Source organism: Clupea harengus, chromosome 15 (genome assembly GCF_900700415.2).
Source record: "Clupea harengus chromosome 15, Ch_v2.0.2, whole genome shotgun sequence".
Lineage (NCBI taxonomy): Eukaryota > Metazoa > Chordata > Actinopteri > Clupeiformes > Clupeidae > Clupea > Clupea harengus.
Window position 1 is genome coordinate 15567900 of NC_045166.1, and position 17962 is coordinate 15585861.

Genomic DNA, 17962 nt, shown 5'->3' on the forward strand with positions numbered 1-17962 from the left:
TAATGCATGTGGTTTAGAAAGGGAGCGCGGTTGTGTGGGTGATGTCCAACAGGCAGTTGAGAAAGAGTGTGTCATTCTGTGATTGTTGTGCTGTGCCCCATGCCCATGTGCTGTGCCTATGTGCTGACTGTGTTTCTGTGTGTGTTTCTGTGTGTGTGTGTGTGTGTGTGTGTGTGTGTGTCGGTGAGTGCTCGTGTTTGTGTGTGTGTGTGTCGGTGAGTGCTCGTGTGTGTGTGTGTGTTGCTCAAAGGTTCTAATTTGAGGACTGACCCCTGCCAAGGGGGCTGCTGGTATGACAGCTGTCACACTGAGCATGCCAGAAAACCACACACACACACACACACACACACACACACACACACACACACACACACACACACACACACACACACACAGACTCGCTCAGTCTCTCTCTCTCTCTCTCTCTCTCTCTCTCTCTCTCTCTAGCTCAGTCTCTCTCTCGCTCAGTCTCTCTCTCTCTCATACACACAAACTCGCTCAGTCTCTCTTGCACGCACGCACACAGATATATACACAAGTTTAGAGAAACAGAAAAACATACACAAATGTATACACACTAAAATGCACACACATAAACATATGCAGCCAAGTAAAGCTGCAAACTTTGCACACACACACTGACAAAATATAGAGGCTCTATAAGCACGCACACACACACACTTTTGAAACAGACATATTCAAATCTTCACTAAGACACACACTAAGGATGAGTCACAGGGTTCATACAACGCACGCCTCCACACTGAATACCAAACTCAATATGTTAGTGTGCTCCGCCTTTTCAGGACGGCTGACAGAGAATATGGTGTCAAGCTTAAGAGACTGAAGGCAAAGAAGACAGCCTTTTATGTCCTCGCTTTGCGGTCAGAATTAACTTAAGAAGAAACCAACAGGCCTGCACCTCACTAGTTCTTTCGCAGGATGACATATGTCTTCCTATTGAGCAGAAACGTCTTTGGCCGTAGCCATAAGCCAACATGGCCGCATTAAATAAAGCAAGCTGCAGGCTCAGCATCGTGCAAAAAATATTATGGGGTTGATTGTTGATTGTCTGTCAATGCTATGATTGATCTAAATTCCTGAGAAAAAAATAAAAAATTCTAGAAGGAACGCTTGTATGATGCCAGAGCATCTCTTCTGTGAGAACAGAACTCTATTGATGCGGTCAACATGCTTTTGTGCTCAAACCATGCCACTACCCAAGGTGCAGCTGAAGCAGCCTGTGCTTGGAAACAGGCTTGGAATATGAAAGCAGAAAGGATTTGTAATAAGGATAATTGGTGCACTTATGCTATAAGCTGCAATAGTTTGACACGGCACATTTAACAAATAGTAAAGTATTATTGATTCTTTCAAATGAAACATTCCTAGCAATGTACCCCAGAGCACAGCCGTTCCAGCAACCGTTCACCATTTTAAATGTCAGCTCGCTGCCGGTCACACTGCACGTCGGAACCTCACAGCAAAGCAGAAAATACCCCTTGGCTGCTTGGTTCTTCATTAGGCTTCATCATCATCACGGAGGTAGAGTTATTAAAATACAAATCCTTCTAGAATCTCCCCACAGCCTCAGAATAGCTTGGAGGCACAGGCCAGTTTTAATGGCTGATATTTCATCTTTTATGATGAACATGCAGCCTAAATGATGTTTCAATTCACTTTTTTTCTTATGCGATGATTGCCATCATTCGTCTGATAATTAAATGCTCTTGAAAAGGGGATAGGCAGCTGTTGCGTAGCCAAAATAAGACATATTTTTATATCATATATTATCATTATATACCATTTTTACCCACAAACACAAATATATGCCCCCTTTTAGCAGGCCCCAATCTCTCTCGTATGGCATCTCGTTGAAGCGTGCACGCCCCCGACACACACTGTCTCTCTCTCGGACGCCGTCTCGTTAAAGCGGGCACACCCTCGCACAGACACTGAGTGTCTCACCTCCTCAGGCAGCTGTGTGTAGGGGCAGTCGGCCGTGGCGAGGATGAGGATGGGTGAGAGGGAGGGAATGTCCTGCAGCAGAGTGATGAAGGTGCTCCTGACTGTGTCACTGACCGCCTCCCACCACTCGCTCACGTGTGGCATGTAAACCACACTGGGTATACTCCTGCGAGCTTCCCGAAACACCTGTGCGCGCGCACACACACACACACACACACACACACACACACACACACACACACACACACACACACACACACACACACACACCAGAAGGATACATAAAGGATACATAAATGATACATAAATATTACCAATACTTTATTAGTTTTCATTTCATAAAAAACTGAAGTAGAGAAAGGACAGAACGAACAGGTTGAGTATGTGCTTACAGTGGTCATTCATGTATGTGTGTGTGTGTGTGTGTGTGTGTGTGTGTGTGTGTGTGTGTACCTGTGCGCATGATTCCTCTGGTGTTTTGGTGCTGGTGGAGTAGAGGGTGGGCAGGTCTAGCCGGTGTGTGCTGAGCTCCTCCAGGCGGTGCAGGAGGGCGGGGGCCATGTGAGAACTCTGTCCCGACCCCCCCGGCCCCGCTAGCAGCAGCCGCGGACGATACGAGGTGGGCTGGGAGTAGGCAGACCTGACAACGCAATCCATATATACATACATATACATTACAAAATATACACATACACAACATGTCAGAATATATACATTCACCACTGGACAAAATATATACATAAACCCTCTCACACCAAATTCACTTTGTGAGTCTGGCCACGCTTCTCTGGGGATTGTTTCCCCAAGCCTAACCCTCTGTAACAGGCCCTCGCCCTAAGCCTTTGCCCTCACCCTCACCCTAACGCTGATCTACGGTCATGTGCGCCCGCTGCCAGGGTAACATCTCTTATGCCTTCTGGGCTTCCTTCAGTTTTTGCCGTTTCTGTTCTTCCGCTCTCTTTCTCTCTTTTCTGGTATGGCCAGGAAGCCAGTGATTGCATCTGCCAAGACTAGCTTTGCAGACCCCCAATCAAGCTTTCAGGTGCTGAGCTACAGCAACTAGCTGATCCTGCTTTAGTTTTCTTAAGGTAACGGGATTAAAATCAGCCCTGGAAAATATTTTGGCATCAAACGTCGCCATTTTACTTACATACTTTTACAAGACAGAAAAGGATTTACAACCGAGAGTCATAAGCTGCTAAACTTGCTAGTTAATCAAGTGCCTACACAACACCAACAAAGCTGCAGACCAAAGACAAGATTCTTCCGACAACAAGCGACGATTTATATCCAAACTTACACCTCAAGTGGCGAGTTATGCAGAGTTTTACCACATCACTATTAAAACCACTTTTCTTTCCTGCACACAGGGTGGTGAATCACTGAATAACACTGAGTGTGAATAACACAGGGTGTGATCACAGGTCACAGCTAAATCATTGTATACATACACCACCCCTGTGACCACAGGTCTAACTCACAAGTGTTAAAACTTCATTCCAAAATGCAATCAGCTCATTCCTGTGTGTTTCTATATACACAAACTATAGGTAGGTACATACATTTCACAACTGTTCCACATTAACAGGCAATGACAGGCAGAGACTCTGAACAATATGAACAAACTCTAACCCACTTTCCATGACCAGAAAGAAATCCTCCTAGAAAGAAAAAGCCTGATTTCAAAGCTGTCCAGAAGATGGCAGCATTTCATTGGTTGAAGGCATTTCATGGCAGTAGGGCTTTTATCTGAATACAGGTGTGTGCATGTGCACAGGTACTGCTTGCGTGCATGTGCGCACACGTTTGTGTGTGTGTGTGTGTGTGTGTGTGTGTGTGTGAGCGAGAGAAAGAGACTCACGTGGTAAAATGCAGAAAGGGTGTGTGTGAGGGCTGGTGTTTCTTTGGAGATGCTGTTGGTACGACGTAGATGGAGGGTGACGCTGTGTCGTCCTCGTCACTGTATAAGTCCTCCTCCAGAAACTGATTGTCTGAGTTTGCTGAGGGGAGAGAGGCATACACACACACACACACACACACATAACAGAGAGGTTAAACAAAGGTCAAAAGACCTCCTATAGATTTATACACAACCAAGTATCTCCTGGAAAAGATGGTACTTCAGGAAGCTGAGGAACTTCAGGAACTGCAGCGAGGAGAACTAAGGCAGTGAATTAAGGCTGAGGCTTTGCTTCTTAATTAACTTCAGGAAATGGCCGTTTGTAAGCATTAAGAGAGAGAAGTCTTTGGGTAACAATCCTGACTAAAAGCACTAACATATCTATAATGAGAGCCCCAGCTTAATTTATTTGGTAGTCCTCATAAGACGAGAGATAGGAACCAGGCAAAAAAGGATGAGAGTAAGAACCTAAATTCTCGTATCTATGATTTGGAACTGTTACCCGACTAAGGTTCTCCTATCTAAGACGGGGCGAGATGAGGAACATAAGGAAATTCACCTCCCTGTTGGAAATTACGATGTTAAAGACGCTTCTACTTAATGACTTCTGGAAATGTCCATCAGTAAGCACCAAGTTTGTAAGCCTTTGGGTAACAGGCCTGACTAAAAGACCCCATTATCATTGTACCATTATTAATCATTTCACCTAGGGGCCAAATCAAGTTTTCTACCTAAGATACCATGGAAACTATCAGAACCAAAGTTCTCCAACACAAGAGGTGGAAGTATAACAGAACAGTTTTTGTGTTCTTATGCAAGATGTTCTTATGGAAATGCTAGTTTGTAAGTACACAGTTTGTAAGCCTTTGGGTAATAGGCGTGACTAAAAAGCCCCCAAAATATCTTAATATGACAAACACACACACACACACACACACACACACACAAGGATGCGGAGTAGGGACTTAAAGACCAGATGGGAAATTAAACTCCATAAGAGGCTCAGCTCATTAAGAACCTGCTCATAAACCCATGACTGAGACACAGGCCATTTAAAAGTCCCTCATCTAAACGTGCATTTCAGAGGGAACTGGACGGTGTGTGTCTGAGGGTGTCTGTTTTTGCTACACATATCTGTGTGAAGGTGGACATGTGTATGAGTGTGTGTTAGTATGAGTGTGTGTGTGTGTGTGTGTGTGTGTGTGTGTGTGTGTGTATGTATATGAGTGTGAGTGAGCGTGTGTGTATATGAGTGTGAGTGTGTGTGCTTGACTGCATGAGTTTGGTGTGTCTGCATGTTGCGTATGTGTATTTGTATCGGTTTTCGTTTGGTGTGCATGTTTGTGTGAGTCTGTGCGTTTCAGAGTTAGAGAGAGAGAGTCTGTGTGTGTGTGTGTGTGTGTGTGTGTGTGTGTGTGTGTGTGTGTGTGGTGACTTATTAGAGCAGCACCTCATGTTGTTCTTTCTTGGGCCAGTGCAGTGAATTGAAGTCATTAGCGGACCAAAGGATTGTGCTCCCAAAGGGAGTCTTTGAGCAGAGTAATCCCTGTCTTATCCGCCGAGGCCCACTCGGCCAAAAACAGCAGCCAGTTGAAAGTGGTGCAAAGCGTGACAAACACTGAGAAAGTTCTACATGAGAATCCGCACTCAGCTCAGCAGATTAGTGCACATCTAAAAAAGGCAGCAGATGCAACAGACCTCTGCAACAGACCTCTGCCCCCCCCCCCCCCCTCCACACACACAGACACATCCTACCTCTGCCCCCCCCCCCCCACGTCCTACCACTGCTCTCCCCCTCACACTCAGACACATCCTACCTCTGCACACACAAATACAGTCATTCCTACCATGGGTGTGTCTCTCTGCATTTGGAAACACACACAACCATTCCTATTGCGTTTGTGTCTCTCTGTGTATGATCATACCCTGAGCAGGCCTGTCACACTCTCACACACACACGCACACACGCACACACACACACACACACACTCCTACCATGTGTGTGTTTCTCTGCGTGCGGAAACACCCTGAGCAGGCCCCTGATGGATGTCTGCAGGCCTCCCTCCAGTAGGGGGCGCAGCAGGGCGGGCAGTGCCCTTCCAGGCGGCGCCAGTGCCCTCTGCCCCGCGGGCACGATGGAGCGGAGGGCCCGGCCGAAGTCCCCCGATGCCAGGACAATGGAGCCCACGTCCAGCCGGTACCGCCGACCCGCCGACCCAGAGCTCGATCCGTAGATCTGAGGATAGTGGCGCCGAAGAGCGGCCAGGGCAGCTTCCGTACACAGGGCGCGGAGATCAGCACCACAGTAACCTGCAAGGGGAACACACACACACCAACACACACACACACACAGATCAGAGATCATCACAGTAACCTGCTTGGGAACACACACACACACACACACACACACACAAGTATATTTTATACCATAGACTGGACTAAAGGTTGAGTGTATAGGCACTTTCGGAGTATTCTAGGGACTGTTTGCATTCGTACGGTCTGTAGGGACACTGAAGTGAGTAACGGTAACGGAACACTCACCCAACAGGAAAAAATAAAGGTGGCAGACAAAACTCTGTACACAGCTGTGTTTGTATACAAATAATTATTGTAAATTGTATGTAATTGGGTTTCCTCCTTACATTCTTTACAAGTTACTGAGAAATAGACACCGTGCAGTCTAAAAAAAAAAAAAAAAAACTGTTGTTGTAACCAAACAATAAGTCTGAGGTGATTTGAGAGCGTCTGCCAGCCAACCAATTAACATTAACATGTAAGCAAGTTAAATAGCCACAAAGTAGACAGTAAACCGAAGATAAACAGCGGTCAGCAATTCATAGTGGCGTGATTGGTTGCTGACGACTATACTAATAAGCTATGAGTACAGTTGGCATAATAGCCACGTGCATCACAGACAGGTGAGAAGTGATAACAGGCGTGGTCATGTGTAGGCCTGGTCTGTGGCCAGTGGTCTGTCTTACCAACGCAGGTTAAATAGCCACAAAGTATACAGAAGTTAAAAAGCGGACAGCAATTCATAGTGGCGTGATTGGTTGCTGACCAATAATAATGCTGGCTGTCATAATAGCCACGTGCATCACAGACAGGTGAGCAGTGATAACAGGCGTGGTCATGTGTAGGCCTGGTCTGTGGTCAGCGGTCAGTCTTACCAACACAGGTCTCGGCCAACTCCTCCACAAAGGACTCAGTCAGCCGAGGGCTCCAGTCACGCGTGTGGATCTCCAGAATGTGCTTACGGGCCTAGAGAGGGGGATGGAGGGAGGGAGAGAAATAGGAAAGAGGGAGGGAGGGAAAGATAGAGAGAGAGGGAGAAAGAGAGGGAGAGAGATGGGGGAGATAAATAGGTAGAGGCAGGAAAATATTACAAAATAAACAGAGTTTGGTGGGTAAAGGGAGAGTAAGACACAAGGAGAGAAAGGGGAGATGCAGGGGGTAGAAGAAGAAGAATGAAAGGGGGATAGACAAGAGAGAAACCAGAAAAAACAAACATAGTGATTAGCAGCCAGAGACAAGAAGACAGAAAAAGAAACTTGACATGTTTGGACACGCAGATTGAGGAGGGGAGGGGGCTTCAGTTCAGACAGCTGCTTCCGCCCCCAACTGAGTGACAGTGCAACAGAAATGCCAAACACACAATGTGTGTGTGTGTGTGTGTGTGTGTGTTAGAACGTGCACAGACATGTTTTGTGAGCACCTTCTTGTCGGGCTGGTCAAACGAAACCAGAAGGAGCACACACACACACACACACACACACACACATCTACCCACACACACATCCACCCACACAAACAGGCAGGCTGAAAACATGTGTTGTCTTGTCAAGCAGGTTGAAGATGAATTCTTGGTTAAAATGTCCAGACACATACAAATTACCACACACTTTTCTGTTTGTGTTTGTGTGTGTGTGTGTGTGTGTGCAGGGTTTTTCCTGGGTCAAAATGGGTCTTCGGTGCTCAAAAAAAAAATTGCACGCGTAGCGCGCACAGTCTGTGTTACCATGTCACCTTATTAGCTTACATGTTACCATTTCATAAATAATGGAGGATATGCTTCAGGAAATCATTTTGCTTACACTTTAGATTAAAATAGATAGGCTAATAGATTGACAGTAGTCCAAGCCCCATGGTGCTATCATGTATGGTTCAAAGATGATCAAGGTTTACCTCTACATATGCAAACTACTGAAATGTATATCAATAAAATCTAGAACTAACCAGTGGTCAGAAATGTAACACACAAATTATGAAATTCAAGTTTATCTATTATTACTATTCATTTTTATTATACAAACCTACATACCATTCTTTTTGTTTTTATTATTAAAACTGTCTACAAATATGTTTAACTTCTATTGGCCCACCAATGGAGGCTGCGTTGGAAATCAAACTTTTCTCAGCATTTTGAGTGGACATTTAATTTGCATTTGTACAGGTGTATTCGTACACGTCGGGCTGGCCCTCGCAGCGGAACGACAGTTTACAACCGCACCGGTTTATTTATCAATGATAATATTAATATTATTATATTCGAGATGCAACACAAATCTATCCGCTCTCCTCCGAACGAGCTGAGCTTTCATTGATAAACCAATGCGGTTGTCTGCCTCTCCCGAGGCCCCGCGGTCTACTGGTACTCGTTCAAACGGGTAGACAAATCAAATAATAGCCTACACCTGTGTATGTCCTCAACATAGCAGATATTTTAATACATTGAAAGCCATGAATACTGAAAATAGAATGTTATGCTCAAAATCAGCGCCGACTGATGAAGTCAGGATACATACGCAAGTTGACTGATTGGCAGCTGGCCGCTCTGTCCATTCGCGCACCTCACAGTTGCGTATTGTTCAGACAAGAAGACACGCTTATCAACTCGATTACTATTGATCAAAACATAACGAGGTTTCGGCTGTAGCCTATACTTGAAACACACTATTGAGACCATATTCGCTTACATGCATTGCACATGTGATGAATTGCCAATCATTGAACAGAGGCTGCTCCTAGCTTGCCAGTTTAGAGAAGACGTTGGTTTGAATTTGAGCAAGCAGCTAGCTAGCAGTTGCTGACATTATCTAGCTAGCTAGCAGTTGCCTACAATATCTTAAAAAAATACTTTGATAGTAGGCTTAGTGTTTTATTTAAGCAGTGTGTTTGTGTACCTATATATCCTATGTGTGATGGTTAGAATATTAATGCCATATACAATAACTCACTTATGAGAGCTATCCAAAGACTGGTGGCTGCCTTAATGTACTGTATTTAGCAGTCAACCTCCCTTACTCTGTACGTTTAGATGCTTTACAGCTAGCTGTAAGCCATTAGATGCATGAGAAATAATTCATATCTATAAATAACAGCTCACCTTTATCTTTTTAACCAGATTTGTAAACAGGTCGCGATCAATATTTTGCAGTAGCTACAATAGGCTACCTTGGTTAAATATCGAATTACGGTAGATGCATGCTAGCATTGCACTAAATAATTAAGACCGCTAACATTAATTAGTGGTGTTAACATAAAGTCAGTTATTGTATATGGCATTAATATTATTCTAAAACACCTTCACTAGTTGTTTTAACCAGATTTGTAAGCAGGTTGAAAACAACATTTTTTAAGTAAAGTCCCTTGGTTTAAAACAGCTAAAAGCTAGCTACGTCTTCTCTAAACTGGCAAGCTTGGAGCAGCCTCTGTTCAATGATTGGCTCAGGGGGTGGGAGGTGGGATGCGCCCTTGAAGTCGACCGTGAGGGCTCAAAACACTATTAAGCTGAATTGCGCCATGAATGACAGCTTTTTTTTTGTTTTGTTTGTTTTTTTGCCTTAGGCGCTCGCGATTTGTTGTAGGTGCTCGGGAAAACGGCTTAAGCCCGAATTATAGATCTGCGTCGGTGTCCGTCCGTTTTACGGATGGGCGGGGAAACAGATTCGGACGTACTGTTTTTGATTTATACTTCTTCGACGGCTGTGGGTGTTGAAAACAATTCACCGCCAGAACAGTGGGTGGAGCAGCGGTTTTTTGGTCACAGACGAGCTACTACGCGACCTCTTTGAGTGATAGAATTCGTCGATTGTTTATCTCCCTCCTCCCAGCCGTCACGTCATCAAGACCAACAGGTGTAGTCACATGGGTCTTTGAGACACACTACATTACAATGAACAGTCTGTCTAACGCTATATATTCACTTGAAAAGGCAAACTTATCTCCATCATGGTAGGTATTATTTGTGTGAAAAATAGTAGCAATCTATAACAAAATGATATGCTTATCTTACATACACTATAGAAACTATTAAAAACGATTCAATGAAATGAATACTATCTCATTTTCTTTGGTATTTTTTGTCATATTCAGATTTGTAATGATGATTGCTGGGTAATATGTATGCTGTTGTCCAATGTCAAGTCTCTATTTGATCATGTGACAAGACGATATGATAGTTTAGGCGCAACATCTGAACGTCAAGACCAACAAGCTGACTGGGCAAATAAATATCTGTGACAACGTGATTACAGGAGGCAAACTGGTATCAGGGAAGAAGTAAAAAATAAACTGTCATCTGGAGAGTTTAAAAGAATACAAAACGAGGGGGAATCTACTGTATGGAGATATTTCTGCTTAGTAGTCAACGCGGATTTATTAAACCTGGATGGTTGGGGGAGAGAGATGAACGTCAAAACCGACAAACTGGGCCAGAGGCAAAAGCACCTGCAAGCTGAAAACAATGGCTTTCAAACATAAGCGTGATAAGGCATTGAACATTCCATATTTAAATATCTTAATAAGTAGTCAAGTCAACGTGTCTGCCTCACGTGATGGAGAAGTTCGTTTTTGAGACTAAAATAAATCACATTTAGGATAATAGCCTTCTTGTGTGCGGGGATTTTTTTTATGTCCTAGCTGTGACAACGTGATTACAGGAGGCAAACTGGTATCAGGGAATAAGTTAAAAAAGAAACTGTCATCTGGAGAGTTTAAAACAATACAAAACGAGGGGGAATCTACTGTATGGAGATATTCCTGCTTAGTAGTCAAGGCATTGAACATTCCATATTTAAATATCTTAATAAGTAGTCAAGTAAACGTGTTTGCTTCACATGCTTCTCCCCTGTACAAAAGCGTCGGCTAAATGACTAAATGTAAATGGATTAAACCTCGATTGTTGGACTATGTAGATCGTTTTATAACGAACTTTGTGCACTTAAAGTTTTAAAAAAAAGAAACTGTCATCTGGAGAGTTTAAAACGACACTCGAGGGGAAATTTACTGTAGGCCTGTGGAGATATTTCTGTCGGATGGCATCATATTCTATGCGGATTCTAATGAGGCTGTTTGATATGTCCAATGTAAGAAGTGTGAAGCTTTAATGAAATATGATTGATGCCATCCTCTTTCTCCACAACATGGATTAAACATCGATGGTTGGACTATGTAGATACTTTTATAAGGAATGTGTCCGTGTACTTACATTTTTCAAAAGATAATCTTCAATGGTAAGACTTGTTTTATTCGCGCCTCTTCTGGTGTAGCATATAACGTGAGTTTTATTTAGGCATATCAGATGCATAGCGTGTGTAATGTGTAGGCCATTTCATTCCGTTCTTGCAATGTGAATAATTCATTTCAATATGCTTATATCCCTTTTGTGCGCGCTTGTGCGTTTAACGGGGCTTGTTTGTGTGAGCCAGTGCATTTATCATTCATCTGTTGATGCTCGAGTTTAATAAAGGCAGGCTATTCTTAAGAAACGTATGTAAATGTGTGACATTGACTCATTGGGGTTCGGACTAAATATTTTACTTGCTGTCGGGCTGGGGTAGGGCTGGGACAAGTCAGCGCGATAAGGCATTGAACATTCCATATTTAACTTGGCATAGTCGCCCCATAATGCCGTGCGGCGGGCACATACTTTTCTCGATGTGATGCAGCGCATAGACATATATACATGTCTATGATGCAGCGCCCAACGATGTTATTTAACAATGTTCCTTACTGCTCTAATTGCATGTCGTTGTTCTGTGTTGGGACGGAGTTTATACAGGTGTGTGACGGTAGCAGTCTGTTCGTGATAACTTGTAGCAGGGCATAAAGCCCGTGCCATTTTGACATTGTATTGTGTTTAGTGTTTAATTAAAAGCCATAACAAATATTCCACACTTCCGTGATTTGTTACAATATCTTAATAAGTAGTGAAGTCAACGTGGATTCTATGGATTAAATTCATTTATTGACACATCTTTTCAGGACGGCCACATCGCTTTAAAACGACGTGTTTATAAGTTACATTATTCAAAGATGGTAGATAAAAGGCGAGATAATCGCCAGGTGTAATAAGCCTACTTTCTCATTATGTGTGTGTGTTAGGGTTTGTAATGCAATGGTGTTGGCTGCAAGTTAACTCCACTTCACGTTAAGGTTAGCTTTTGTATATGAGCATTCATTTCAACTGTTCCATCATCTGAAATATCACGGTGTCGAAAAACAAACCTTTGATCTAAACAGAATATTCAGTATGGAATGGGAATATTTCAGAGCAGGGCTATCTTTTATCGCGTTTGACAAATATGCTCCGATTGCTGTGATGTCTCCTGTGAGAATGGGATAGTATTCTCTCCTATGAATTCGCGGTCATTTGAGCGTCCTTATAAGTGTTTCAGAAATATCTTCAGACCTCTTCTGTTATGTTTGTTCATAATCAACTAGAAGAAGCTTGTGAGACGGTCTACAGGCTATTCATAAAAAACATACGTAAATGTGTCATTAGTATGAACAGTTGAGACATTGACTATGTCTGGTTGGATTCCGACAATATATTTGAATGGCTGTCTGGCTCGGGCACTACTCTGTCGGACGCAGGCCGGGCTCGGACAGAAATATTCGGCTGATCCACACTCTATAACAGAATAGGAACAGATAGGGAATGAAACAGGAAATGTGAGATTCCGGAAATGATGTCGTTAGGAAATGATTTCGTTAGCGGACCAATCACAGCCAAGGGGGTATCCGTCGCTATCCGTTCGTATCCGAAAAAGTTACAAAAATCGAGAGGTGCACGTCGGTGTCCGTCCAGCTCTCCGAAGGGCTCGGATGGGCTCGGATGGGCGTTCCCACCACGGGGAAGGGTGTTGCCAAGGCGTGGCTATGTGTCCGGACGGACACCGACGCAGATCTATAATTCGGGCATTAGGCGCGCGCCCAAATTTTCTCTATGCAGGAAAAACCCTGGTGTGAGTGTGCTTACACACCTTCTTGTCGGGCAGATTGAAGAGGAACTCTCGGTCGAAGCGCCCTGGCCTCCTGAGCGCTGGGTCGATAGAGTCGATTCTGTTGGTAGCACCAATGACCACTATCTCCCCACGGTTATCCAGCCCGTCCATCAACGCCAGCAGAGTGGACACTATAGAACTACACACACACACACACACACACACACACACACACACACACACACACACACACACACACACACACACACACACACACACACACGAGAGGGAGGAAGGGAGGAGATACACAGGAGAGAACGGAGACAAGTGACGGAGGGAAAGTGAAAATCAAACAAAAAGGAATGTTTATGTGTTCTGTAACCTAGGTTATGAACAAGAAAGTTCCTTTGGAGAAATGTAATGTCAGCATATAGCCTACCACCTGTAGTGTGGTGTGTGTGTGTCTGTGAGTGTGTGTGTGTGTGTGTGTAATGTAGTGTGTATTCTGTAGCAGTGTGTGAGCTACCTGTTATATAATGTTCTGGAGTTGTGTGGGAGTTTCCTGTAGTGTGTATCCTGTTGTGGAGTGATTTACCTGTGGCATGCAGTGTGTTGAGTAGAAGGCAGTGTGTGTTGAGTGTGTAGTGTTTGGAAGAGTGGTGTGTAGTGTGTGTGGAGCATGTAGTGTTAAATTCTGTAGTGGAGCTGTGTGTATGTGAGTTTGTGTGTGTGTGTGTGTGTGTGTGTGTGTGTGTGTGTGTGTGTGTGTGTGTGTGTGTGTGTGTGTGTGGGTGTGGCACATATCCATGTCTAATCGTTCGGGTCCGGTCTGGTCCATGTCTGTATATGTATAATCATGTCTGTGTGTCTCTCTGTGTGTGTGTGCGCGTGTGAGTGCGTGTGTGTGTGTGTGTGTATGCGTGTGTGCGTGTGCGTGTGCGTGTGCGTGTGCGTGCGTGTGTGTGTGCGTGTGTGTGTGTGTGTGTGTGTGTGTGTGTGTGTGTGTGTGTGTGTGTACGTGCGTGTGCGTGTTACCTGTGGATCTGGTCCTGCCTGCTGGACCGCACTGGAGCGAGACCATCAATCTCATCAAAGAAGATGATCGAGGGCCTCATGAGGTAGGCCTACAGAGAAGAGAGGAGAGGAGGACAGGAGAATGGAGGGAAGAGAAAGAGAAGATAGGACAGGAGAGAGGTGAAGAAAAGAAAGGGGAGAAGACAGGAGGAGAGAGGAAAAGAAGAAAAGGGAAGAGGACAGGATGGCAGAAGAGGAATGAGAGAGAAAGAGAGGGGAGAGAGAGAAAAAGAGAAGGGGAGAGAGAGAAAAAGAGAAGGGGAGAGAGAGGAAAAAAAGAGAATAAAAGGAGGAGGAAAGAAGGATCATGAATACGCCTGCGTGTCAGTTGGTCTGAGTCTCTGCGTGTCAGTTGGTCTGAGTCTCTGATTTGATCTCTCCATGGAGAGGGTGCACCTGTGGTGGGTGTGGCCATTGGCTCACCTGGTCAAAAAGTAGGCGGAGCTGTCTCTCAGACTCGCCCACCCATTTGCTGAGGCAGTCGGCTCCCTTCCTCATGAAGAACGACACCTTTCTGTCGCCATGACTACACTCGTTCGCCAGCGCCCGCGCCACCAGAGTCTTCCCTGTGCCTGGAGGACCGTAAAACAGACAACCCCTACAGGAGAGAGAGAGAGAGAGAGAGAGAGAGAGAGAGAAGGGCAGAGAGAAAGAGAGAGCAGGAGAGGCAGAGAGATCGAGAGAGCAGGAGAGGCAGAGAGAGACGGGACTAATTAGGATGGAGAGGTTAAAACCAAAGCTCAGGCAGTGGGCAGTCCTTTGTGTGATGAGGTAGCGGGCAGTGTGCAGCCTTTTGAGTGAGAGAGAAAGTGGTGTGTAGTGTGTGGTGTGTAGTGTGTGGTGTGTAGTGTGTAGTGTGTAGTGTGTGTGAGGTAGTGGGCGGTTCTTTAGCACACACTGAAGCTGTGGTGCGTTGTGATGCCATCTCACCTTGGGGGCTGGATCTTGAACTTCTCAAACACCTCGGGGTAGAGCAGGGGGAACACCACCATCTCCTTCAGCGCGCGGACGTGGTGCTCCAAACCGCCAACACTGTCGAACCTCACCTACACACACACACACACACACGCGTTACTTATCGATAGGGAAAATTACTTTACATATTACATATTCTACTACTAAACAGCCCCAGACTTACGGAGGAGTCGATGTTCATGGGGCCTACGTGTTAGTATTACTAATAATAGTAGTATAAGTACTAGCAGTAGTAGTAGTAGTAGCAATAGTATGACTAATAATAGTAAAATAGTAGTATTACTAATAATAGAAGCAGTAGTAGTAGTAGTAATAGTAGTAGTAGTAATTTGACTAATAGTAGTAGCAGTAGTACTATTGAGAGACTTACTGAGGAACGCTGTTCATGGGGTTTATGAGTTAGTATTACTAATAATAGTAGTAGTAGTAGTAGTAAAAGAAGAAGAAGTAGTAGTTTTACTAATAGTATTAGCAGTAGTAGTATTGAGAGACTTACGGAGGAGTCGATGTTCATGGGGTTCATGTGTTAGTATTACTAATAACAGTAATAGTAGTAGTAGTAGTAGTAGTAGTAGAGACTTACTGAGGAGTCGATGTTCATGGGGCCCACGTGTTAATATTACTAATAATAGTAGTAATAGTAGTAGTAGCAGTAGCAGTAGTAGAAGCAGTAGCAGTAGTAGCAGAGGTGGCAGTAGTAGTAGTAGTAGTATGACTAATAATAGTAAAAGTAGTATTACTAATAATAGAAGCAGTACTAGTAGTTTTACTAATAGTTGTAGCAGTAGTAGTATTGAGAGATTTACTGAGGAGTCGATGTTCATGGGGTTCATGTGTTAGTATTACTAATAATAGTAATAGTAGTAGTAGTAGTAGTAGTAGTAGAAGTAGTAGTTTTACTAATAGTTGTAGCAGTAGTAGTATTCAGAGCCTTACGGAGGAGTCGATGTCCATGGGGTTCATGTGTTAGTATTACTAATAACAGTTGTAGTAGAGACTTACGGAGGAGTCGATGTTCATGGGGTTCATGTGTTAGTATTACTAATAACAGTAATAGTAGAGCCTTACGGAGGAGTCGATGTTCATGGGGTCCACGTCGGCCAGGCTGGCGCCCACTTTGGCCCGATCCCTCAGCACCCCACTTGTCAGGTCCTCACCAAGCAGATTCATGGGCAGACACCTGAGCACACACACACACACAAACACAAATTGGAAAGGATAAGTCCCACAAATGACACACACAAACGTCAACATCCAAACAGAAACAAATCCTTCTAGCCACCAGAGGACGTGTCAGTCCATCAGTAGACATGTTGGAATTGAAACACTGACATTTCATACCCACTGCCCAAATAAACACCTGTAATTTCATACCCACTGCCCAAATAAACACCTGTAATTTCATACCCACTGCCCAAATAAACACCTGTAATTTCATACCCACTGCCAAACAAACACCTGTAATTTCATACCCACTGCCAAACAAACACCTGTAATTTCATACCCACTGCCCAAACAAACACCTGTAATTTCACACCCACTGCCAAACAAACACCTGTAATTTCACACCCACTGCCCAAACAAACACCTGTAATTTCATACCCACTGCCCAAACAAACACCTGTAATTTCATACCCACTGCCCAAACAAACACCTGTAATTTCATACCCACTGCACAAACAAACACCTGTAATTTCATACCCACTGCCCAAACAAACACCTGTAATTTCATACCCACTGCACAAACAGTCTGACTGTTTTTCTGGACATGCCACAATGAGTGCTATACAGTGGCCATGTTCAGACTGCAGGCAAATCAGATCTTTCGTGACGATTGTCTGCACTGTCATTTGTAAGGGATCAGATTGGATGTGTGTGTCCCACACATTGCTATGGTTACGCTGTAGGAGCGGTGTAGTGTCAGCATGAATTCTAGCACTTCTTTCACTCTGGATTTGACGAGGCCAGAGCATCGTTTTTTTTCCCTGCTGTCCAGACTTTCAAAACTCAATGTGGACACAGTCGGAACACGCCATATAAAGGAATCTGAACGAGGCCAAACACAACCCAGAATCGGTCAGAAAGTCAGTTCATTTATTTGTTTATAAACCAGTCTGCCTTATCCCCTCTGCTTAAAGTAGCATGCATTCCTCAACTACCCACAATGCCCTGCTCCCCACAGCGCTACCCCCACGACAGCCTCAGTTTGCAAATGAAACACATTTATATGCGCATGTGTGTGTGTGTGTGTGTGTGTGTGTGCGCGTGTGCGTGCCCATGTATGTGTGCATGCATGCATGCCTGCGTGTGTGTGTTTGTCACCTGTTGCGTGCACGGGACATGCTTTTGCTCTTCCTCCTCTCAAAGCGCTCCTCGTCTGATGAGGAGGTGGTGTCACTGCTGTGGATGGCATGCTTCTTAATCCTGACAGAACACACACATACACACGCCAAAATGACTTTAAAACAACAGACACTTTGAGAACTAAAACAGCACACACACACACAGAGACAAGGTGCAAGTATTCTTCAAAACCAGAGACAAAAATCTACACTTGCATTCTACACACAACTTCAAACAACCCATACATTTGGAGGGATTTAGACAACACTTAAGACATTTACAGACCTGCCAACCTTGAAGAAAGTTTTTGAGTACCAGGGGAGTTTCAGTTTGGCAGGGGCTTTGCATACGGTCAATTCCCCACTCACCGCCATATCATTCAGTTATTCAACATAATAAATCAGCGGCAAAGAAAACAATACAATCATATTGTCTTGACAAGAATTCTATAAATGATAAGAGATCTTTACATTTT

The 17962-nt window shown here is 44.2% G+C and overlaps 1 protein-coding gene across 4 annotated transcripts in view; it reads right to left on the bottom strand.

Moving 5' to 3' along the window:
• Nucleotides 1-17962, bottom strand: part of atad2b (ATPase family AAA domain containing 2B) — a 93286-nt gene that overhangs the window by 57369 nt on the left and 17955 nt on the right. For all 4 annotated transcript variants that reach the window (XM_031582184.2, XM_031582183.2, XM_031582186.2 and 1 more), the window contains exons 9-19: nucleotides 17467-17568; nucleotides 16213-16324; nucleotides 15100-15215; nucleotides 14593-14767; nucleotides 14131-14219; nucleotides 13135-13294; nucleotides 7039-7129; nucleotides 5864-6178; nucleotides 3830-3968; nucleotides 2422-2608; nucleotides 1969-2154 (exon numbers count right to left, since the gene is read on the bottom strand). In XM_031582184.2, coding sequence (XP_031438044.1) covers nucleotides 1969-2154; nucleotides 2422-2608; nucleotides 3830-3968; nucleotides 5864-6178; nucleotides 7039-7129; nucleotides 13135-13294; nucleotides 14131-14219; nucleotides 14593-14767; nucleotides 15100-15215; nucleotides 16213-16324; nucleotides 17467-17568 — 1672 coding nt within the window. The remainder of the gene's footprint in view (nucleotides 1-1968; nucleotides 2155-2421; nucleotides 2609-3829; nucleotides 3969-5863; nucleotides 6179-7038; nucleotides 7130-13134; nucleotides 13295-14130; nucleotides 14220-14592; nucleotides 14768-15099; nucleotides 15216-16212; nucleotides 16325-17466; nucleotides 17569-17962) is intronic.